General features: G+C 34.6%; 1 protein-coding gene and 2 long non-coding RNA genes across 3 annotated transcripts in view; 2 read left to right on the plus strand and 1 right to left on the minus strand.

Moving 5' to 3' along the window:
* LOC120334922 (uncharacterized) overlaps positions 1 to 24,797 on the plus strand; it is a 105,826-nt gene that overhangs the window by 48,033 nt on the left and 32,996 nt on the right. The gene's annotated exons all lie outside the window — the stretch shown is intronic.
* The window catches only part of LOC120334917 (uncharacterized), an 82,664-nt gene that overhangs the window by 16,016 nt on the left and 41,851 nt on the right, over positions 1 to 24,797 (plus strand). The gene's annotated exons all lie outside the window — the stretch shown is intronic.
* LOC144422526 (TNF receptor-associated factor 3-like) lies at positions 22,383 to 24,646 on the minus strand. The gene is made up of 2 exons (XM_078112327.1): positions 24,483 to 24,646; positions 22,383 to 23,057 (listed from the first exon to the last, which is right to left on the minus strand). The coding sequence occupies exons 1-2, from the start codon at positions 24,603 to 24,605 to the stop codon at positions 22,830 to 22,832; spliced, it is 351 nt and encodes a 116-aa protein (XP_077968453.1). The 5' UTR covers positions 24,606 to 24,646; the 3' UTR covers positions 22,383 to 22,829.

Raw genomic sequence — 24,797 nt, forward strand, 5'->3', positions numbered from 1 at the left:
AAATTTCAGAATATAATTACAGTATTTAAAGTAATTATGCCCTCGGCAAACCAAAGATAAATGACATTGAGCATAAAGTTAAATTTATAATTCACATAAACTATCGGCGGCGGTGGAATTTTTTAATGCGGGTGTGTAGTTTTCTGCATATTCAATACTCATTCGTTTTCGGTTATGACCTTATTATCGAGTAGTCGCATACTATTTTGACGATTACAGTCGATTGCAGTCGTAGTAATAGTAGAGTATAGTAGTATATCATGTATTTTTGATAAAATAAACAACACCGTGAAATTTTCAACGACCAATCAAATCTTTGTGTATATTTGTCAGCATGTCAGGTTCAACTTCCAGATCCTATATCAGCAAGCCATACATTTTTGTGGGACCTACTGTAGGCTTACTGAAAGCCCAAGCTTATTTCAATAGTCCTTTAAGATCACTGAATTTTAGAGTGGGGCTTGCAACTTCATAGTCGTATTTCACCACTGTATTTTTCAGAATAAATTTGAGCTTAGAAGCAATACACAATTAATGCTAGTTGCTTTGCACACCCCCAAAGGTTCGACCAATATCAGTCATATCGCAACGCAAACTGTGAATTTTGTTCTCGTAGTCAAAGATAAAATTGCCTGTGAATATTCCAGTCACGAATAATGTACCAAAAAGTACTAGTCACATCCCGACGAAAAAAATATAAGGAGTTTATGTGAATTGTAAATTTAACTTTATGCTCAATGTCATTTATCTTTGGTTTGCCGAGGGCATAATTACTTTGAATACTGTAATTATATTCTGAAATTTTAGGGAATATAGCGTTCCTCAATATGACGAAAAAACATCACTCAAAACGGTCAATTTATTCTAGTGACAGGTAATGATGGGTATCGGACTGGCAAGAGATTTCAGGAACTTCAAATCGCGATTGCGCAATATTACAGTATCGAAACGATCTAAACACGAATTGCGATAATCCCTAGTCACGGGTGCAGTCTTGTATTTATCATTATTAAGTTTGGTCTGTCAAAAAATGTCACGGTACCAAATTATTCTACTATATCAGCCATTCATACATTTTTGCGGGACCTACTGTAGGCTTACTGAGAGTCCCAAGCTTATTTTAATAGTCCTTAAGATCACTGAATTTTAGAGAGAGGCATGCAACTTTATAGCCGTATTTCACCAACGTATTTTTCAGAATAAATTTGAGCTTAGAAGCAATACACACTTAATGCTAGTCCCTTAGCCAATTACCAGACCCCCAAAGGTTCGGCCAATATCGGTTATATCACAACGCAAATTGTGAAATTTGTACTCATAGTCAACGATGTAACTCTCTGTAAATATTCCAGTCACGAATAATGTACCAGAAAGTACTCGTCACATCCCGACAAAAAAAAATTGAGTTGATTGAAATATTCAATATAAATTATTGCACAATAAATGAAACAATGCCATTTATCTTTGGTTTGTCGAGGAGATAATTATTTTTAAATACTGTAATTATAATTTGGAATTCCGAATTATAATTTGGACCGACCAGTTTATCCAAAGTCATATTATTCTAGTGGCAGATAACGATGGCAAGCGATTTAGGTATATATTTCAAATCGCGATTGCGCAATAGTAAAGTCTCGAAACGAGTTAAATGCGAAAAACGCTTACGGTACATACTCGATATGTGTTTATTTAAAACGAGCTATTAGGTCAACAAAGGATTTGAATCGCACAATGTAAATAAAAGTTCACTCCGCAGTGCGAGCGAGGAAGAATTTACGACACTTGTAAAATAATACCTATACTGCCTAGGAAGAATAGACTGTAATTGTATTCGGCTATTTCTCGTTTGGTGTTCGGTTCAGCTTGTGCTAAGGTTTTTTTTTCAAATATAAACTAGCGATAGCCATTATGTTATCAGCAAAACAAAGGTAAAATGTAATGTATCTTTTCTGTAGAGAATAAGGCTAGTGATTTCAGGTTTGGTACACAGGAGAATTTCTAATTATATATATATTTTAGGACAGGATGTTCCCAACCAATCTAAAGGTAACTCGGAACATACTCTAGAGCAGCAGTTCTTCACCTGGGGTAGATTCACCCCCGGGGATAAATTTCGTCATTCTTAGGGGAAATTTTCGTTATGGTAATTTGGAATAAAGAAAAATCGCATCTATTTGGTTGTTTTATTACGAGAAACACTGTTTTATTGGTAGGCTATCTTGCGGGAAGTATGTATTAGCAATTAGCCTATTATGGTGTGTATTAGCCTATTATTTCGTCACAATATTGCGACTCTTGCAGAAGGTGATTCCGGCAACGTTATCGAGGCCGCTTGCGGATTTTCGCTAATCCAGCGTTGGAGTGAGAAATTGTTAGCTCGACAGTAATTCGTTCCGGGTAAAAATTAACGAAGTTCTTATTAAACAGGCTTTATAAAAATCAAATTGGTGGGTTTCAAGTTGGGGAAAAATACGTATATGTGTCATCAGAAGAGTTCATTAATTCGAAGAGCGTTCAAGTTGCAATTTATTTTAAAAGCTCCACACGGTAGCAAATATTTGTGCTGTAATAATAATTCAATAACGAAATTATAGTCCTGTATTTTGTCTGCAATATATCAAAATTTAATGTAAAAACAAGCAACCGCGGGCAATCAGCAGTTGTTTTAATAAGCGGTACTCCAACACTGCGTAACGGTACCTTGCAGATGCGATGCGTACATTTTTTGGCGCGAAAGTGTGCGCTTTGAAACATTTCTACTGGATAAGCTGCGATAGTCGTTGTACCATAACCGGTGCCCCTATATTTCATCCAAAATTGAAAACCAACACCTTTTAGCTCTTATGCCACAAAACAAGGGCAGCCGTCGCATTCCCCACTTCCATTCTTACCGCCTCTCGTCATTCTACTACCCCACCGCTCTTTTCCCACCGAATCCCACACTCAGATGGGGTAAAAAGGAATGGGGGATAGAGAGACTTCGCGTCTAAATTTGGAGCTCATCAAACTTCGCTTGAGGAATTTTTAATAAATGATCACCAGCGGCTGTATTGGGGTAAATCTTCCAAGGGGTAAATAATGCAAAAAAGGTTAAGAACCATTGCCCTAGAGAGAACATAAGGTTGTGCAAAACGTTTTAGAATATCGATACTTTTGGGTGCAAACATACATAAACAGAAATTTGACTGTTTTTTTCATATTCCTAGACGTAATTGATAATTTATGGATTCTATTCTTTTATGAATCACCTATTCGCTAATATTAAACCCCCGTATAAACGTCATTGAAAAACAAAATACCGCGCCATATTGCTCACAACATAACAAACAAAAACGAACTGAATTGACTGAATTGACTAGTTCCACGCTGTAACTTGACTGTAAATACAAGAGATGGAAAATGGGTGTAACAAGGGTGTGTACAATGGCCAATACAATGAGTGGACAATCACGAGACAAAGATGGAAACCAGATGCGATATCGCCTACGTACAAAATTAGATCTTCCGCAGAAGGGTTTCTCTCGCGTGTTTTTCGAAACATATTGATTGAATTTGTCTATTCTTGAATGGCTAAAGTTTTCGCCATTATGTTCTAAGCAACATAATATACCATATACAACTATCGCAACATCATTAATGACGACAACAATGATTAATATTCAGGCCATATATTACAAATCATTTCGACGTAGTCTAGGTTTTGCGAGTTCAATTGATTAGATTTAAAATACATCGCACAACGAAAATAAGGCCTTAAGTCTAGGAAAAAAAGTCTCACTCCATAACAAGAAGGCAACGCTCAAATTTAGAGACAGCAATTTTGCATCATCTAAATCAGTGGTTCTCAAAATTTTTTTTTGCTCGTGGCGCACTACGAAAACGAAAAAAAAATTCGCGGCACACTTGTAAAAACTAAAGTTAGCTTCAAACAAATTTATTCTGCAAATTTTAATGTCTGTGCCTGTATTGAGAAACAATCGAAATTCCGTCGCTCCATATTTTTTTGCTTTTAATTTCAGTCAAAGCAGAAAATCCTTGTTCACAGAGCCATAGAGATGCAAATGGCTAAATTTTTTTGATGATTTTTGCACCGATGATTGAATAGAATTTGTAAGCAGATAGCCAAAACTCGTCGTAAGTGAGCGCGCAAGTCAAAACTTGGTAGAAAGTGGACGTCCTATTTACAAATACAGTATAACAAATACAATTATGACGTAACAATCACCCTTACTACAACAAGAAAAATTCAATTGTTCAAAATTCATATTGTGCACACTGCGCAGAAGTCTCAAGTTTGCTCGTTACATACACACCAATGTGTAATACGAATAGCCAATATTCTAAAATTCCAAAACGCTCCGCGGCACACCGGGGAATCTCTCACGGCACACTAGTGTGCCGCGGCACACAGTTCGAGAAACGCTGATCTAAATATAAGTAATATTCTAGTATTTTTTCATATTTAAGCACTGAAAATTTAAAATCTATTGGTTTTGGTTAACAACAATAAGGAAAGTTCTGCTACTAACAGGCATGCGGGCATACTTCTTCTAGGAATTAGCATCAACACGAAAAGAGACTCACTGCCTGGACTGAAGAGGAACAATTAGATATCAGGTAGCACGGAAAACGTTTTGGAGCAAGAGCGACCGCGTGTGTTACAAAATTTACAAAAAATTTGTTTTTTTTCACTGCTTTTTGTGTCAAGATTTTTTTACTTATTCCAGTACAACCGGGCAGGCTAAGAACAAACCGAAGCCTATTTTTGTATATATAGGAGGATATCGTTAGTAATATTATGAAATATAAACTATGAGGGTGGTATTCGTTTTACTGGTAAACATTGCCGTCAGCAAAATACCCGGACACAGACGTTGAATAGGTTTAGCACTAACATGAAACTGTGTTTGTTGGTGGTATTCATATTACTGATGGGCATTGTTAATACTGAAACTGGTTTAGACAAATATGTACATGTATAGTTTCCCAAAAACGTAGCTTTTATTCATGCTGGAATTACCCTTATTCATTCAAATCTCAGTTCTCAATATATCCTAACCAGGTTTGTAGCTTTTTTAAACAATAATTGCTTACATATTTTTACTTCATTTATTACATCTGTGAGGGCCCAAACAATATATGGTAACGATAAATTCTTTTTGTTTTTAAAACAAATGTTAAGACTATAAGTTTATGGACACCCTATATATTTTTGATTCTTTTTTGCGAATAGGCTATAGACAAGGCATATAGGCATACCCTAATACATAGTTAGTTAATGGGTTTTTAAATGCATATTGGTCGTTCGTCTTACTTAGGGCTCGTGCAGTTTATTTTCAAAAGGCAAATACTTATTACTCACTCACTCCTATATATTTAGGTTATTTTAGTCGAATATTCTCTGTACATGAAGTCCCCTATGCATACGGGGGTACAAGATTTTTTAATATATTGTCCATTTGTTCGGTTTGGGCAGAGCCTAGAGAGCTTATTTATAATGGACAATACCTGGACCGCATGGAATTATATAATTCTATCCAACTGTTCGAAAATCATTATCGATAAGAGTCAGAAATACCATCGTTTGTCAACTGAGATATAATTTTGCTGTCTGTCACGCTTGATTGGTTTAATCTTAAGTAATACTTTACTTGCTTTGCCAGAATAGTCATGCGGGTGATTCATGTGATTCACGTATTTGGAAGTTGCTTCAATAATAAAGTTATAGCATTTACCAACTTCTGATTATGATTCATTCCTTAGGTAATGTTTATATTTAGATTTCAAACTTTTCAGTTAAGTTACGACATACAAAATGGCGACAAAGCACTTAGTTACCGCGCTTACGAACACGTATTGCGACACCAAGAGAAGTTGGGATATAATTACGTAATAGTGACAAGGCATAATAAAAATAGTTCTGGAAAATCCTAAATTCGAGAGAGGAGTAGAACATATCGTTTGTATACAAAATTGTTTTTTGTTACATACCACAGCAAATAGAGTACATACTAGAAGTCAGGGGAAAACAAGCAACTAAATATAGTATAACCAGTTCGACTACACTCCCATCGTTGCATACAAAATATAACGTTACTTTTTTTAAGAAATAGTGGAATCAAAATTTCAAGAACAGGATCTCTTGTGTGTCGAAATCACTAAAACAGTTCCCCATTTCAGAAAATGTAATCTGTACATTTACGTGCATCAACACTCAAGTTACGTGACACGCTTTACATAAATCCACTAAAATTGTCGTCAGCTGTGTGGTACATTACTCATTTGCCTCGGCCATCTGACTTTTTAAACAGATCTATATATTATAACACGACTTGTTATACGTACAGCCTTTGCTAAATCGAAAACTTTACTCGTAATTAGATTAATCAGTCAAAAACAATACTGAAGTACATGGCAACGTATATATGGTAAATATCTAGCACGACCAAATTCGCCGAAACTCTTGTTATCACTTAATATAAAATATAACTTACAGAGTGTCATATAAATGTGTGCCCGTAAACTATCAAAAACAGCAAAAAGTTCAGAGTAGAAGATCATTGTGTATTTTATTCATGTGAGCGCCTTTTCAAACATAACCTGTCGGATTACAATTTTTTGTGCTTGATGGGGAAAAATCTGAGTGTTGAGTAAGGCTACACTAAATGGCTTGACGGGCCGGCCCGCCGCCCATCTGTCTCATAATTCTGTTCTAGCCGGATAATAGGGGATTGTGTATGAGAAGATTGCTACTCGTATTTTATACTAAATAGACTAGAACAGACATTCGTAATTAACCGAAGTGTTGCCTTGTCTATCTTGAGGGATTATTATGAAATTCTTTTCTAATAAATATCACTCGATCATCGGAAAAAACATCCACATAAAAGTGAGCCCCACTGCTATAAAAATGTCCCCGCTATATATCATATATAGACATATTTTAGTGGTTGCCAAAAACAGATATATATTGATCCACTATCTGTTACAGGTTTAGTATCTGTAGATTAGGTATTCAGATATGGATAGATAGATACAATATTCAGATACAGTATTCACTCAAACAATCTTTTTACTAAACTCGCCTATAATCTTAGATGCATTCGATCCACATTACTTTTTCCTTACTGTTACGAATTCTTACATGGCCGTGTACAATTTGGGACGCATTATAACACTTCCAAATGGAATATCGTCAGAAAATCGACTGAAGTCAAGTTTAAATAAGAATAATAAAATGCATTAAGAAATATAAACATCAATCATTTTTGGGCAAAATATCAATAAACACCGAATATACCAAACACGACGCAGCCATGTTGTAATATAAATCGTTGATTTTTCAGGTAAACTACTATTTCCTGTTTTTTTTCTCTTGTCCTCAAATAACTAACACGTGATACATCTATATATATATATATATATATATATATATATCAGTATTTCGTAGATTTTTTAAAAGTAAATTTTAAAAAGAGGAATACTACGGAAAAGCACAGAATATCATATTCCACCAAAATGAAAGTTTTAAAATTTTAACCTACAATTTCGCGATTGATTTCTTTAACTCACAACTTATATTCAGTGTTTCTCATTTATCAATGGCAGATTCCTATTCGGAAAGAACTAACAAATCCTAATAAAAATTGCATTGATGGCAAATTACAAAAAGGTAAACCACGCCCCGCGCAATCTCTTCCTTATTATAAAAATAAGGAACTTTTATCAGACTTTGGCGTCAAAATGGTCAAAATTTCGCTTGAAAATATTTTATGGTGTTCTTTACGCAAGGTCCATGCAGGCAGCCATGAATAATTTGGAAATAAAAAATATAACTTTAAACACCTCAAACTCGAATAAATAAAGTAAACAACTATGGACTATAAAGTAAAGTGTATTAAATGTGAATACTTATAAATTTACAAAATTTGATCTTATATGACATATTCTTTATTGTGACTTTAGATAGAATAATAATTTGGAGCCACATTTCCAAACCAGGAAATATTCTCACTTCTAGAAGAAATTTTGACGCTTTTGAAGAGGAATTATTGTATTTATTGTAGTATTACTTATATTCAAACGTCATTTATTAATAATATTTATTTATGCACATATTATAAAGTTGGAAGCTCGAATTGCACATAACACCAGCTAAGGCAGAAGCATGGCCGGAAATTCTGAATGGGTCGTCTGAAATTTCTGAATGCCAAGTTAGACCGTAACAGCTATCGGGTTCGACTGGTGGCCGGAAAATGTAGGTCTATGAAGTTCAGTTTACGAAGAATTTGTATGTATGGGAATTGCTTATATTTGGGTTGGGGCGGACTTCCAAGCCAAATCTCAGGTTACGCCTCTGAGCTGAAGATCCTAAAAGATTGGAAGGTATAAGTACATTTTATCCGTAGTGACGGACAAATGAAGAGTTCCGAAAAGGCAAATTATAAAAAAAAATTGAAAAGCGCTTTGCTTGAATTCATATAAACAAAATCAGATATTACTTTTTTTTTCAAATTTATAAATAAACTTTTTTTTAAATAATATTAAAATTCTATTTTTCTGAAGATATTTTAATTCAACATTTTGACTCGCTATTATAACCGTACCTCAAGCACTTGTAAGGTAATTTACAGTTAATCAATAATTACCAATATATTTGAAAAATACAGATAATAATATTAAAAAAAATCGGATAACGGTCGCGAGATTGTGAGGAATGAATTAGATTAGACATAGAGTATTAAGGTGGTTTGTATAGTCGATGTACTGTACGTATGCTAGGTACACACGCAGCCGGTTAGCGCAATTTATCCAACGATATTTCCGTTTAGATCGCATTGTCAAACAGTATGGACTTTCGATACCAACGCAAAGCCTAATCATTTTCTTTCCCACAACATCAGTTCCATTTAGCACTCACAACCCCGGCGACTATAATTCTCCGCTCTACGTCATTCTACGCTTGATTATACATGTATCGCGAGAAGATACCGCGGGCCAGATGAGGCGCTGAAAACAGACATTCATTCTGATGAATACACCTATGTATTTTTATGTGTGCTATATAACCTAATAAACAGAGGAGACAAAGTGGGTATAACCTTCCTAAAACTGCAGACATCTGTAACGATATAATCCATACCATACTTATTCAGCTTGAACGATACTTCGGGCAAATTGAACGCAACCGAATGCTGTGGTAATACAGAGCGACTATTCCACGGGGAATCCCCTGGTAAACGTCGAGTAAAATCACCAAGTGTTCCGAGACTCGATAATATAAAATTAGCAGGGAATACAAGCTTCGCTTTATATAAAAGCAAATATCAAGCACAACACTTTTTTTGCACTGGGTGCAATGTACAATTATAACCTAACATTACATTGTGGAACTCCTTATTCGACATGAAACTGCGACTTGTACCACGTAACATATCATTTCAATACAACAGGAACAGAGTAATGTTCAAAGCGTTACATAAACCACTAAATTACTTTTTTTGATTCCTAATCAAAATACAACTCGATCCGCATGTCAGTGGAACCAGCCTGTCGAAAACAGGATATATATTCAATTAAAGTTATTACACTAATTGCGCTGCCGACAGTATAAAACCTAATAAGATTATGTCATACATTTCTATTGTATATTGTGAACCAAGATGGTGGACACCGGAACGTAGTATGTGTACCAGGTTAGGGTTGGACCGTAATTTCAGGTACAAATAATACAGGAGTCACTTGGCTTGTCACCGAACTAAAGATTAGAACTAAAATAAGAAAAATTGGAATAAAATTATGTCCTAACCCTGGCGTGGTACACATACTACGTTTAGGTGTACGCCATCGTGATTCATATACTACGAAAGCGCCCTTTATTTTAGTAAATTGGAACAGTCCAGAATGCGAGTGCGCACTAAAATTTTACACCCATCTGATTTAAGCTCAGATTCAATTTTTTAGTAAATTGCCTCTATTTGATTTAACAGTTGAATAAAATTTCATATAAGCTCAGTCGATTTTTAATTTGGTGAAAACAAATCTAACTTGAACTCTCAAAGGACGATAATAGCCCTTAGACGTGGTGTTATACGTGAAAAAATGAGTATAACAACGAGTTTTACATGGATTGTCTATTTCTGATGTGCTAATGAAAATTTTTATTTATTTTGTAATGAGAGTACAATCCAAGTTTATACAATTCGAACGACTGGACAAAAACGAGGCGCATGTCGCAATAAATGTTTTTTCGTCTTAAGGGATCCCTCCCCTTCCGTGGGATGGATGCGCAAAATCTTAAATTAAATACTTTTCAAGTGTTATGGTTAGATTGAATTTGATTTTTAGCCTTCTATGGAGATTGTCCAAACCTTGCCACTGATGTCGACACCTCCGTACATTGCATTTTATTTTTATTGCCACACATATATATAAAATGAATTACTATATGATGACCCAACGGATGTTGTAACCTGAGTCAATATTTAATATCAGTACAATTGTGCCTAGGTATCAAATGAATTTACTTCTTATTTGAGTACAATGAACTGATGCCATATAGAACAGTGGTTTCCGCCTATATTCTCCTGTAGCTTATACTTTCAGGTTAAAATGGAATCTTAAGCCCATAAAACCTTTGATCAAAATTTCAAATTTTTATTATTATAATAGAAACAATACAGTGAAAGTCTCAATGACCAATTTAATTCTTGTGTATATTTATCAGCATGTCAGGTTCAACTTCCAGATCCTATATCAGCCAGCCATACATTTTTGTGGGACCTACTGTAGGCTTACTGAAAGCCTAAGCTTATTTCAATAGTCCTTTAAGATCACTGAATTTTATAGTGAGGCTTGCAACTTCATAGTCGTATTTCACCAATGTATTTTTCAGAATAAATATGAGCTTAGAAGCAATACACAATTATTGCTAGTCCCTTAGCCATTTACCAGACCCCCGAAGGTTCGGCCAATATCGGTCATATCACAACGCAAATTGTGAAATTTGTACTCATAGTCAACAATGTAATTCTCTGTAAATATTCCAGTCATGAATAATGTACCAGAAAGTACCAGTCACATCCCGAAAAAAAAAATTGAGTTGATTGAAATATTCAATATAAATTATTGCACAATAAATGAAACAATGCCATTTATCTTTGGTTTGTTGAGGGCATAATTACTTTTAAATACTGTAATTATAATTTGGAATTCCGAATTAGAATTTGGACCGACCAGTTTATCCAAAGTCAAATTATTCTAGTGACAGATAATGATGGCAAGCGATTTAGGTATATATTTCAAATCGCGATTGCGCAATAGTAAAGTCTCGAAACGAGTTAAATGCGAAAAACGCTTACGGTACATACTCGATATGTGTTTATTTAAAACGAGCTATTAGGTCAACAAAGGATTTGAATCGCACAATGTAAATAAAAACCGTTCACTCCGCAGTGCGAGCGAGGAAGAATTTACGACACTTGTAAAATAATACCTATACTGCCTAGCAAGAATAGACTGTAATTGTATTCGGCTATTTCTCCTTTGGTGTTCGGTTCAGCTTGTGCTAAGGTTTTTTTTTTCAAATATAAACTAGCGATATACCGCTGGTGAGTAGTATACGATCACGATTGTGCTTATTATTTATTAGGTAATATTGAGCATTATACAACTATATACGATTTATAATGATAACTAATTAATCCATTTGGATATTCTGTACAAAGTCTCCATCAAAAATCAGCCCCGCCAGGGTTAGGAATGCAGATTGCACTGGTAATTCAAATTACCAAATCATTTCTGACCCTAACTGGATAAGTACTTATTTTCTATTTAAAAACGTGTCGAGGGTATTTTTTAAAGCTCACGTTAGCTATTCAATTTATTTATGAGCCTTTGTCTGTTGTCAATTGTGTCTGTTTTAATTTTGTATGTATAAATAATGAATAAAAATTCCACAAATTCGTCATTGCGTGAATACTCAGTGTTGCTTAGAGTTAAAATACTGATTAAGCATTTCCAGGTCGACAATAATATTTCCCTTTAAAATATGGAAAAAATTTCATAGAATACATCATAAGCTTTATTTGGTTTGGTTTTTCTAAATTAATAAAACGGTGTTGACGTGTTTTATGCAAACTTAGGAATTGAAAAATGACAAGGACAGAAAGAGAACATTAACACCATAAGTCCGAGATTCCTCACGTTTATCGTTTCTGTCTGTCATCGAGAGCCGTAGGTTTTAAATTATCTTTTATTAAAGTACGGATAAACAAAAAGTTACGAGCAGGGATGTTGAGTCGGGTAAAATATACTATTGCTCCGACTCCGGTTTATGAAAATTTCGACTCCAACTCCAACCCGAATAAGAAAATTTAAATTTAATACCAACAACTATTTTCAAAACATACCAAACTCGTACTTCGATTCCAATTCACATTTTCCCAGGGGATAATGAAGACGATATAATGACGAATCACTGTCCCATATCTCAGAAGTATGTATACAACACCCCGATCGCGATCGATCGTTCGATCGCACAGTCTCGAGTAGCCAGTCGCGTCGGATGTTGAGTGACTTTGATAAAATACCAAAATTTCGTTCAATTAAACCAGTTTCATGCAGTGCAAGTTGCGTGTTTTTAAACTAGGAATAAACAGTACTGTATATGCACAAGGCAAAATACGATATGCACATACCCTCATTAAGTCTGGGAAATAACGACAACATAAAAAATGCAATTTTTGTAACAATTTCATTAAAAATTATTAAATTATTAAATTTAAATTTTCTTTTTCGGGTTGGAGTTGGAGTCGAAATTTTCATAAACCGGAGTCGGAGCAATAGTATATTTTACCCGACTCAACATCCCTGCTCGTAACTTTTTGTTTATCCGTACTTTAATAAAAGATAATTTAAAACCTACGGCTCTCGATGACAGACAGAAACGATAAACGTGAGGAATCTCGGACTTATGGTGTTAATGGTCTCTTTCTGTCCTTGTCATTTTTCAATTCCTAAGTTTGCATAAAACACGTCAACACCGTTTTATTAATTTAGAAAAACCAAACCAGATAAAGCTTATGATGTATTCTATGAAATTTTTTCCATATTTTAAAGGGAAATATTATTGTCGACCTGGAAATGCTTAATCAGTATTTTAACTCTAAGCAACACTGAGTATTCACGCAATGACGAATTTGTGGAATTTTTATTCATTATTTATACATACAAAATTAAAACAGACACAATTGACAACAGACAAAGGCTCATAAATAAATTGAATAGCTAACGTGAGCTTTAAAAAATACCCTCGCCACGTTTTTAAATAGAAAATAAGTACTTATCCAGTTAGGGTCAGAAATGATTTGGTAATTTGAATTACCAGTGCAATCTGCATTCCTAACCCTGGCGGGGCTGTTTTTTGATGGAGACTTTGTACAGAATATCCAAATGGATTAATTAGTTATCATTATAAATCGTATATAGTTGTATAATGCTCAATATTACCTAATAAATAATAAGCACAATCGTGATCGTATACCACTCACCAGTGGTATATTGCTAGTTTATATTTGAAAAAAAAAACCTTAGCACAAGCTGAACCGAACACCAAAGGAGAAATAGCCGAATACAATTACAGTCTATTATTGCTAGGCAGTATAGGTATTATTTTACAAGTGTCGTAAATTCTTCCTCGCTCGCACTGCGGAGTGAACGGTTTTTATTTACATTGTGCGATTCAAATCCTTTGTTGACCTAATAGCTCGTTTTAAATAAACACATATCGAGTATGTACCGTAAGCGTTTTTCGCATTTAACTCGTTTCGAGACTTTACTATTGCGCAATCGCGATTTGAAATATATACCTAAATCGCTTGCCATCATTATCTGTCACTAGAATAATTTGACTTTGGATAAACTGGTCGGTCCAAATTTTAATTCGGAATTCCAAATTATAATTACAGTATTTAAAAGTAATTATGCCCTCAACAAACCAAAGATAAATGGCATTGTTTCATTTATTGTGCAATAATTTATATTGAATATTTCAATCAACTCAATTTTTTTTTTCGGGATGTGACTGGTACTTTCTGGTACATTATTCATGACTGGAATATTTACAGAGAATTACATTGTTGACTATGAGTACAAATTTCACAATTTGCGTTGTGATATGACCGATATTGGCCGAACCTTCGGGGGTCTGGTAAATGGCTAAGGGACTAGCAATAATTGTGTATTGCTTCTAAGCTCATATTTATTCTGAAAAATACATTGGTGAAATACGACTATGAAGTTGCAAGCCCCACTCTAAAATTCAGTGATCTTAAAGGACTATTGAAATAAGCTTGGGCTTTCAGTAAGCCTACAGTAGGTCCCACAAAAATGTATGGCTGGCTGATATAGGATCTGGAAGTTGAACCTGACATGCTGATAAATATACACAAGAATTAAATTGGTCATTGAGACTTTCACTGTATTGTTTCTATTATAATAATAAAAATTTGAAATTTTGATCAAAGGTTTTATGGGCTTAAGATTCCATTTTAACCTGAAAGTATAAGCTACAGGAGAATATAGGCGGAAACCACTGTTCTATATGGCAGGGGTTCTCAAACTTTTGGTGTTGCGGAGCCCTTGGAAGGTTGAATAATATTCGCGGAGCCCCAAAATAAATTTTAAAATTGTTACCTCAGATTAATATACCCGAGCAAGTTAAAAGTACTTTATTTATTTTAAATGCTGAACCTTTTTAATAGGGTTAACATAAATCTAAATTTTATACTAAAGCTGTAAATTTGACACTTGACGGACATATTAATAAATTAGGGATCGAATCTTTTCTTTTTTGACATTTTTGGAAGACTTAAATTAAAATGCCGTTAGTAACGTGCGCTATTTCATTTTGTTACAATCGCCGATTTTTTCCGTCAGCATGGCGTGTTTTAAACATCTTTACGCCGCTGTTTATTCTCCCTAAATCAAAAATTTCACTCGGCATATACATGTATTGTTACACAATGACGACGTTAATTGCTTTTTTGTTCTCGTGGGGAATTATGAGTTCAATGTGAAAAACATGTTACCATATTATAGTCATCGGCGACAAAATGCTAAAAATAATAATCAATAAAGAGATAAATCCACAACTCAAATTTCTTGATTGAAAAACGGCATTCTAAAATATTAAAACTGAAACTTAAAATGGAAGATCACACTTTGGTTTCAGCAGACTCACCTCAGATTGAAAACGCTTCTATAGACATTGTAAATCACAAAATTTGGTGTTATGTTAGGTTTTCATCGTAGTAACTGCGAAATCGAAACACAGTCAATTGTGCGCGCGATTTACCTTTATTTTTCATCAATCAACCAATCAAATCGTTTTTTGTTAGCCATCTCGGCAAAGCATAACAAAATTGAAAACAAGTAAGATCACAAAAATATTTGTACCGGATGGCAGGATAACCGCGCATTCTGAAACTACCGACGGAGCTGAATGCAATAAAATAATTTGCAATTGTTCGTATTTTGCCCAGACATTGTGATTTTTTAAACGGCGATATCTTGCTTAAAAATAATCTCAAGTGCGAAAGAACAAATCAAGTTTGACAAATCCCAAGATCGCAAATATACGACCCCAATTTATTTATAATTGGCAGTTTATCACATATTTTATGTTATTTTAGAATAGTATTCTTACACTTTAGTAATCCTAATAGTAATCTCGAATCAAACGTGAGTAACGATGAGCACAACTACATTATAACGACGAGACACGTCAAATGCTCCATCGGTCATGGATTGAATATTTTACGCAACAGAAATCTCGTTATCCGTTTTTTTAATCGCGAAGAATGTTGCGCGGAAATTTCCGATTCCAATTTTGAACCACCTCCCTCTTAAGAATCCTGGCTGCGCTACTGCTCATAAATAATGTCATTTTTTAATTCCGCCCCTTTACCATATTTCGAGGCTATATTGTTGTCAGATTTTATCAAAGCTGTTATTGCTTCTTTGAACAGTTACAAAATTTTGAGTCAGTATTTTGAAGAGTAATCGTATAGCTCGCGGAGCCCCTGGGTTTCTCTCGCGGAGCCCTTGGGCTCCGTACGGAGCACTTTGAGAACCTCTGCCCTAATGCATAGTTAGTTAATGGGTTTTTAAATGCATATTGGTCGTTCGCCTTACTTAAGTCTCGTGCAGTTTATTTTCAAAAGGCAAATACTTATTACCCACTCACTCCTATATATTTAGGTTATTTTAGTCGATTATTCTCTGTACATGAAGTCCCCTATGCATACGGGGGTACAAGATTTTTGAATATTCTCCATTTGTTCGGTTTGGGCAGAGCCTAGAGAGCTTATTTATAATGGACAATACCTGGACCGCATGGAATTCTATAATTCTATCCAACATTTTTGAAAAATCATTACCGATAATGGTCAGAAATACCCTCGTTTGCCAACTGAGATATAATTTTGCTGTCTGTCACGCTTGATTGGTTTAATCTTAAGTAATCTTTTACTTGCTTTGCCAGAATAGTCATGCGGGTGATTCATGTGATTCACGTATTTGGAAGTTACTTCAATAAGTTATAGCATTTAACAACTTCTGATTATGATTCATTCCTTAGGTAATGTTTATATTTATATTTCAAACTTACAGTTAGGTTACGACATACAAAATGGCGACAAAGCACATAGTTAACGCGCTTACGAAGAGAAGTTGGGATATAATTACGTAATAGCGACAAGGCATAATAAAAATAGTTCTGGAAAATCCTAAATTCGAGAGAGGAGTAGAACATATCGTTTGTATACAAAATTGTTTTTGTTACATACCACAGCAAATAGAGTACATACTAGAAGTCAGGGGAAAACAACCAACTAAATATAGTATACCCAGTTCGACTACACTCCCTTCGTTGCATACAAAATATAACGTTACTTTTTGGACACGTAGTGGACATAACGATCGTTTCAATATTATATTGTTGTTGTTGTTGTTGTTGTTGTTGTTGTTCTTGTTCTTGTTCTTTGACACGTTTTTAAAAAGTCGCTTTTCTCTTTGATTACTAGACTAATTGCTTTGAAATTTTCAGTGGTTGAAGATGAAATTTTTCTCCAGAAGGCTATTACTTTTATTTATTTCAAATATTTCTGTTAGCTCTGTAAGATTTGTTTTTGTTTGCTATGACGTCATTAAACGTTCTTGGGATATCGGACGCCATTTTGTGTCCAACGGACCATCTTGCAATTTCAATTCACGCTGTCACAAGACAGGACCTTCTAAAGATAGAGAAGTTCTGGTACCGTAACACAGCGCGGTGACACTGAACTAACTCGTAGCTGTCAAAAGCTTGAAAATCCATACAAATATGAGAAATAAAAAGATGAAACTTGGCAGGTAGGTAGAGTTGTGTTTCTTTTAACCATATTTGAAAGTTTCGCGTTTCTACATTTGAAGGAGGGGGAATAGGGGGTGTGCATTTCCAATACGTCGATAATATCTTTGTCAACCAATTTGCGGCCACCGTGTTTTCGTCTGTTTGATTGCTGTGATGGTGTGCTTTGTTTATAATTTAACGAGTTTTGTTCGAAATAACCGTGTTCTTGAAATATATGACGGTCAGAAATGCAATTAGAAGCCCAATGTTTTCACGCTGTCACAAGACCAACAATTGTCAACCAATTTGCGACCACCGTGTTTTGTCTGTTTGATTGCTGTATGGCTGCGTATGCGATAGTCTCGACGCAGCAGAAACGATGATCAAGGCTTGAAATCCGTGGTCGCACACTGGTCGTTCGGTCGCAAATACGTCTTTCGAGTGCCGTACTTTGGGGATTTGTATAGCTTTAACCCTTTGTCGTAGAAAGTTAATACGAGGTTTAGCGTGTAGAATAAATGCCGCCAACCCACGGTGAAAAAATTAACGGGTTAGATATATTGGTTTTTGTTTTATAGCGGTTTGAATGAAATTGTCCGCAGACTGGCTACACCACCCTAGGCCTGGTGAGTTGTCCGTGTAGTCGAATTGTCCATCAGCCCTAAACGGCTATGACAGTCACTGTACCAAAAATTGTACCCCCATTCGGCTGGTGTTAAGTTGACGCATGTTATTTAGTAACGTTTTTATGTGAAATGTTTGACTGGGGTTCGGTACCTGATCCGATAATACGGTACATAATTGACTCATATCACGAGATATTTCAACTGATGTTTCAATTGTCACAGGACCTAAAATATCTATGACAGTCCCTGTACCGTCACGGTACCCCAATACAGGTACTGGTAAGTCACCGCCGGTATGTTAGTCGTTGGTCACCGCATATGATTTTTGGGGAATTGTTCTGCGTGTTCATATACTTGAGCATTGCTCTCTTGTTTTAAGAAATAGTGGAATCAAAATCTCAAGAACAGAATCTCCTGTGTGTCGAAATCACTAAAACAGTTCCCCATTTCAGAAAATGTAATCTGTACATTTACGTGCATCAACACTCAAGTTACGTGACACGCTTTACATAAATCCACTAAAATTGTCGTCAGCTGTGTGGTACATTACTCATTTGCCTCGCCATCTGACTTTTTAAACAGAACTATATATTATAACACGGCTTGTTATACGTACAGCCTTTGCTAAATCGAAAACTTTACTCGTAATTAGATTAATCAGTCAAAAACAATACTGAAGTACATGGCAACGTTGATATGGTAAATATCTAGCCTGACCAAATTCGCCAAAATTCTTGTTATAACTTAATATAACTTACCGAGTGTCATCTAAATGAGTGCTCGTAAACTATCAAAAACAGCAAAAAGTTCAGAGTAGAAGATCATTGTGTATTTTATTCATGTGAGCGCCTTTTCAAACATAACCTGTCGGATTACAATTTTTTGTGCTTGATGGGGGAAAATCTGAGTGTTGAGTAAGGCTAGACTAAATGGCTTGACGGGCCGGCCCGCTGCCCATCTGTCTCACAATTCTGTTCTAGCCGGATAATAGGGGATTGTGTATGAGAAGATTGCTACTCGTATTTTATACTAAATAGACTAGAACAGACATTCGTAATTAACCGAAGTGTTGCCTTGTCTATCTTGAGGGATTATTATGAAATTCTTTTCTAATAAATATCACTCGATCTTCGGAAAAAACATCCACATAAAAGTGAGCCCCACTGATATAAAAATGTCCCCGCTATATATCATATATAGACATATTTTAGTGGTTGCCAAAAACAGATATATATTGATCCACTATCTGTTACAGGTTTAGTATCTGTAGATTAGGTATTCAGATATGGATAGATAGATACAATATTCACTCAAACAATCTTTTTACTAAACTCGCCTATAATCTTAGATGCTTTCGATCCACGTTACTTTTTCCTTACTGTTACGAATTCTTACATGCCCGTGTACAATTTGGGACGCATTATAACACTTCCAAATGGAATATCGTCAGAAAATCGACTGAAGTCAAGTTTAAATAAGAATAATAAAATACATTAAGAAATATAAACATCAATCATTTTTGGGCAAAATATCAATAAACACCGAATATACCAAATACGACGCAGCCATGTTGTAATATAAATCGTTGATTTTTCAGGTAAACTACTATTTCCTGTTTTTTTTCTCTTGTCCTCAAATAACTAACACGTGATACATCTATATATATATATATATATATCAGTATTTCGTAGAATTTTTTAAAAGTAAATTTTAAAAAGAGGAATACTGCGGAAAAGCACAGAATATCATATTCCACCAAAATGAAAGTTTTAAAATTTTAACCTACAATTTCGCTATTGATTTCTTTAACTCACAACTTATATTCAGTGTTTCTCAATTATCAATGGCAGAGTCTTATTCGGAAAGAACTAACAAATCCTAATAAAAATTGCATTGATTGCAAATTACAATAAGATACACCACGCCTCGCGCAATCCCTTCCTTATTATAAAAATGACGAACTTTTATCAGACTTTGGCGTCAAAATGGTCAAAATTTCGCTTGAAAATATTTTATGGTGTTCTTTACGCAAGGTCCATGCAGGCAGCCATGAATAATTTGGAAATAAAAAATATAACTTTAACACCTCAAACTTGAATAAATAAAGTAAACAACTATGGGCTATAAAGTAAACAACTATATTAAATGCAAATACTTATAAATTCACAAAAGTTGATCTTATATGACATATTCTTTATTGTGACTTTAGATAGAATAATAATTTGGAGCCACGTTTCCAAACCAGGAAATATTTTCACTTCTAGAAGAAATTTTGACGCTTTTGAAGAGGAATTATTGTATTTATTGTAGTATTACTTATATTCAAACGTCATTTATTAATAATATTTATTTATGCACATATTATAAAGTTGGAAGCTGGAATTGCACATAACACCAGCTAAGGCAGAAGCATGGCCGGAAATTCTGAATGGGTCGTCTGAAATTTCTGAATGCCAAGTTAGACCGTAACAGCTATCGGGTTCGACTGGTGGCCGGAAAATGTAGGTCTATGAAGTTCAGTTTACGAAGAATTTGTATGTATGGGAATTGCTTATATTTGGGTTGGGGCGGACTTCCAAGCCAAATCTCAGGTTACGCCTCTGAGCTGAAGATCCTAAAAGATTGGAAGGTATTATTACATTTTATGCGTAGTGACGGACAAATGAAGAGTTCCGAAAAGGCAAATTATAAAAAAAATTGAAAAGCGCTTTGCTTGAATTCATATAAACAAAATCAGAAATTACTTTTTTTTAAATTTATAAATAAACTTTTTTTAAATAATATTAAAATTCTATTTTTCTAAAGATATTTTAAATCAACATTTTGACTCGCCATTATAACCGTACCTCAAGCATTTGTAAGGTAATTTATAGTTAATTAATCATCAATAATTACGAATGTATTTGAAAAATACAGATAATAATATTAAAATAATAAGATAATGGCCGCGAGATTGTAAGGAATGAATTAGATTAGATATAGAGTATTAAGGTGGTTTTTATAGTCGATATACTGTACGTATGCTAGGTACACACGCAGCCGGTTGGCGGCAATTTATCCGACGAAATTTTCGTTTAGATCGCATTGTCAAACAGTACAGACATTTGATACCAACGCAAAGCCTAATCATTTCTTTCCAACTATATCGGTTCCATTTAGCACTCATAACCCTGGCGACTATAATTCTACGCTCTACGCTCATTCTACGCTTCATTTTACATGTACGCGTCGATAAAGTACGGTATATCCCGAGAAATACTGCTGGCCAGATGAGTCGCTGAAAACAGATATCCATTCTGATGAATACACCTATGTATTTTTATGTGCGCTATATAACCTAATAAACAGAGGAGACAAAATGGGTATAACTTTCCTAAAACTTCAGACATCGGTAACGATATAATCCATACCATACTCATTCAGCTTGAGCCATACCATATATGCTGTGGTGATACAGCGAAATCTATAACACCACGGGAATCCCCTGGTAAACGTCGAGTAAAATCACCAAGTGTTTCGAGACTCGATTATATAAAACATTGTGGACCTCATGAAACACTGCGACTTGTACCACGTGACATATCATTTCAATACAACAGGAACAGAGTAATGTTCAAAGCGTTACATAAACCGCTAAATTACTTTTTTTTTTATTCCTAATCAAAATACAACTCTAAATACAACTCAGTGGAACCAGCCTGTCGAAAACAGGATATATATTCAATTAAAGTTATTACACTAATTGCGCTGCCGACAGTATGGATAAAACCTAATAAGATTATGTCATACATTTCTATTGTATATTGTGAACCAAGATGGTGGACACCGGAACGTAGTATGTGTACCAGGTTAGGGTTGGACCGTAATTTCAGGTACAAATAATACAGGAGTCACTTGGCTTGTCACCGAACTAAAGATTAGAACTAAAATAAGAAAAATTGGAATAAAATTATGTCCTAACCCTGGCGTGGTACACAACAATCAGAAAGATAAATTAGTTTAAGTTGTAGCGCTCAAAATTGAAATAACTACGAAAATCTAATTCGACAATTAATAAAATGCAGTAGAGTAGATAAAAGATTTATAAACTGTGCCTAATTGGATATTCATCAAAATGTAAAAATCATTGAATTTTTTTTTCGGTTGGGTGGACTCAAACGGCATAATGATGAGAAAAATTACGTAATCATAGTCAGGTTTATGACTTCACATTCATTTTTGAAAATTTCAGTTTATAATCAAATACTCCAAAAGTTATATACGACTAGGAATTAATTAATTAGTAAATAATTAATTAGTTAATATTGAATGATATGTATGCATGTTTTAAATGAAAAAAAAAAAAAAATTTAAACGACTTTATGAAAGATTTATACACATCTAATTATATATTGTAAGGTTAAAAACTAAGACAAGTGAGTTGGAACCTAAAGAATTCCCATTCTCATCCTATTACCAACACCGAAGCCATGTTAATATTTCTTTTATAGTAATTTCCATGACATTCCAAGAACTAATAAAATATTCAAATTGATATTTGAGCAAATTGTTCATAAACACCATAAAATTCAACAAATCGACTAAAAATGTATTGGAAGGGCATATGTACACACAATGTTTTTCATTTAACACATTCATTGATAATTTTTCCGCTCGTATCTTATAATAGTTTGATAAATGTAATTTCATAGAAATAAGTGTAGACATTTCGTAAGATTTTATGTATTCTTGATTCATGAATATTGTTCCAATATGAGCATTTTTGAATGAAAATTCAGATTTACAAAACTTTAATATACAATGTCTCTCATTTAAAATTTTTCCAAATCCGTGGTATCCACGACCACACGGATAAAAATTGCGTCTTCCTTCACATACGAACTTCGATTTATAGTGTCGTGATCAACGAACATGGGGCATCCACTGGCTATATTCGTATCTGAAGTGAGTTTCTTGAAAGAACTTGACGCTGGGTCCGGTCGGAAAACATCCGACAAGTGCCGATGATCCGGTCCCTGATCCAGGAGCATCAGCGTTACCTGAAAATACAAAATAAATTTGATATTTCAGATTGCAATATATATTGCAATTAAGAACTTAGTGCTGTCTCTTTCACGCTCGGTTAATCATTATGATAGATGTTTTAATTTGGAATTCAAACTCATTACAACGCAAGGGGCATGCGAAACAAATTATATCTTATATTGAATTAAATAGTGAGATATATATATTTGTTCTGTATTTGTAAGCTTAATTGTAATTAAACTTTTTGTTTCCAAATAAATACGCAGTAGCCTACAACAAGAACTAGAGCTGCCTGCAGCTTTTACAGGCTTCCCGCGTAAAAAAAACTGAAGACGCGTTTTGCTCACTGGAGCGTGAAAGCGTGGTCAGTCATGCATAAAATTTCAAATTATGATGGGGGACTTATTATCTGCATGTGATGTAAATTTCAAGTCTCTAAGTAGTGTCGTTCTCGAGGAGAAGATGAAAGTGTAAAATCCTATATTGCTCACTGGAGCGTATCGCCGAGGTCACTCATGCGTATTCTTGACATATCGTATCCGGAACATGTCCATTAATCATTGTTATGAATTTTAACCCAATAGCATGTTTCAACTTTGAGAAATCGCAAAAAAACTGAATACGCGTTTTGCTCACTGGAGCGTGAAAGCGTGGTCAGTCATGCATAAAATTTGCAATTTATGATCGGGGACTTATTATCTGCATGTGATGTAAATTTCAAGTCTCTAAGTAGTGTCGTTCTCGAGAAGAAGATGAAAATGTAAAATCCTATATTGCTCACTGGAGCGTATCGCCGAGGTCACTCATGCGTATCCTTGACATATCGTATCCGGAACATGTCCAATAATCATTGTTATGAATTTCAACCCAATAGCATGTATCAATTTTGAGAAAACGCAAAAAAAAATGAAAACGCATTTTGCTCACTGGAGCGTGAAAGCGTGGTCAGTCATGCATAAAATTTGCATTTTAATACTAGCTGAGAACTTCTGCACATTTGAGGTGAATTTCAAGTTTGTAGGACCAAAAAAGAAAAAAAAATAATAATAATGATAATAAATAATAATAATAAAACACAGGAATACAATAGGTTCCCTGCTGACAAGCAGCGGGAAGCCTAATAAGGCACTAAGTATTATAATTATACCAATTCATATTATCTATTGAAATTATTTCCACTGTACGCATTGGCATTTTCATAAAAATCAAATAATAAGCTTATTTTTAGGACTTTGTGGGAGCTTTTTTTAATACAAGAGACCTCATGAGGCTTCTTTTGATTTGCATTGATACACAACAAATTCTCTCGCAACTAACTCAGCAATTTTATTTGACACGTGACATTCTGTTTATTCTGTTGTTTTCAGTAATCTCGAACGCTTTGCTTTAAATTGATATTAGACTTTACGGTCCTAAATTATATTTATTGCGATACATACCTTCTGACGGAATGGAAATTGTAAAATAGCGTCGTATTCTCCTTTCATGAGTACGAAGAATAGGGAGATGTGAGTGTTTTTTCCTGAAAATATAAAGTCTTTTTTCAATAATTTATTCTGCATTGATTATTTACACGGGTTTCGTGGTCAAGAGGCTGGGGGTTCAATCCCGTTATTACGAGTCTGCGAGTAATTGAGTTAATATATTTTATAAAGTGCCACTTCTAACTTCTAAGATTTGGTTGAAAAATAAACGACCCATGAGGATTTTCAGGCGACCCAGTTTTGGAACGCGACACATAGGTTGGGAATCAC

The sequence above is a fragment of the Styela clava genome, chromosome 1, assembly GCF_964204865.1.
Source record: "Styela clava chromosome 1, kaStyClav1.hap1.2, whole genome shotgun sequence".
Taxonomy (NCBI): domain Eukaryota; kingdom Metazoa; phylum Chordata; class Ascidiacea; order Stolidobranchia; family Styelidae; genus Styela; species Styela clava.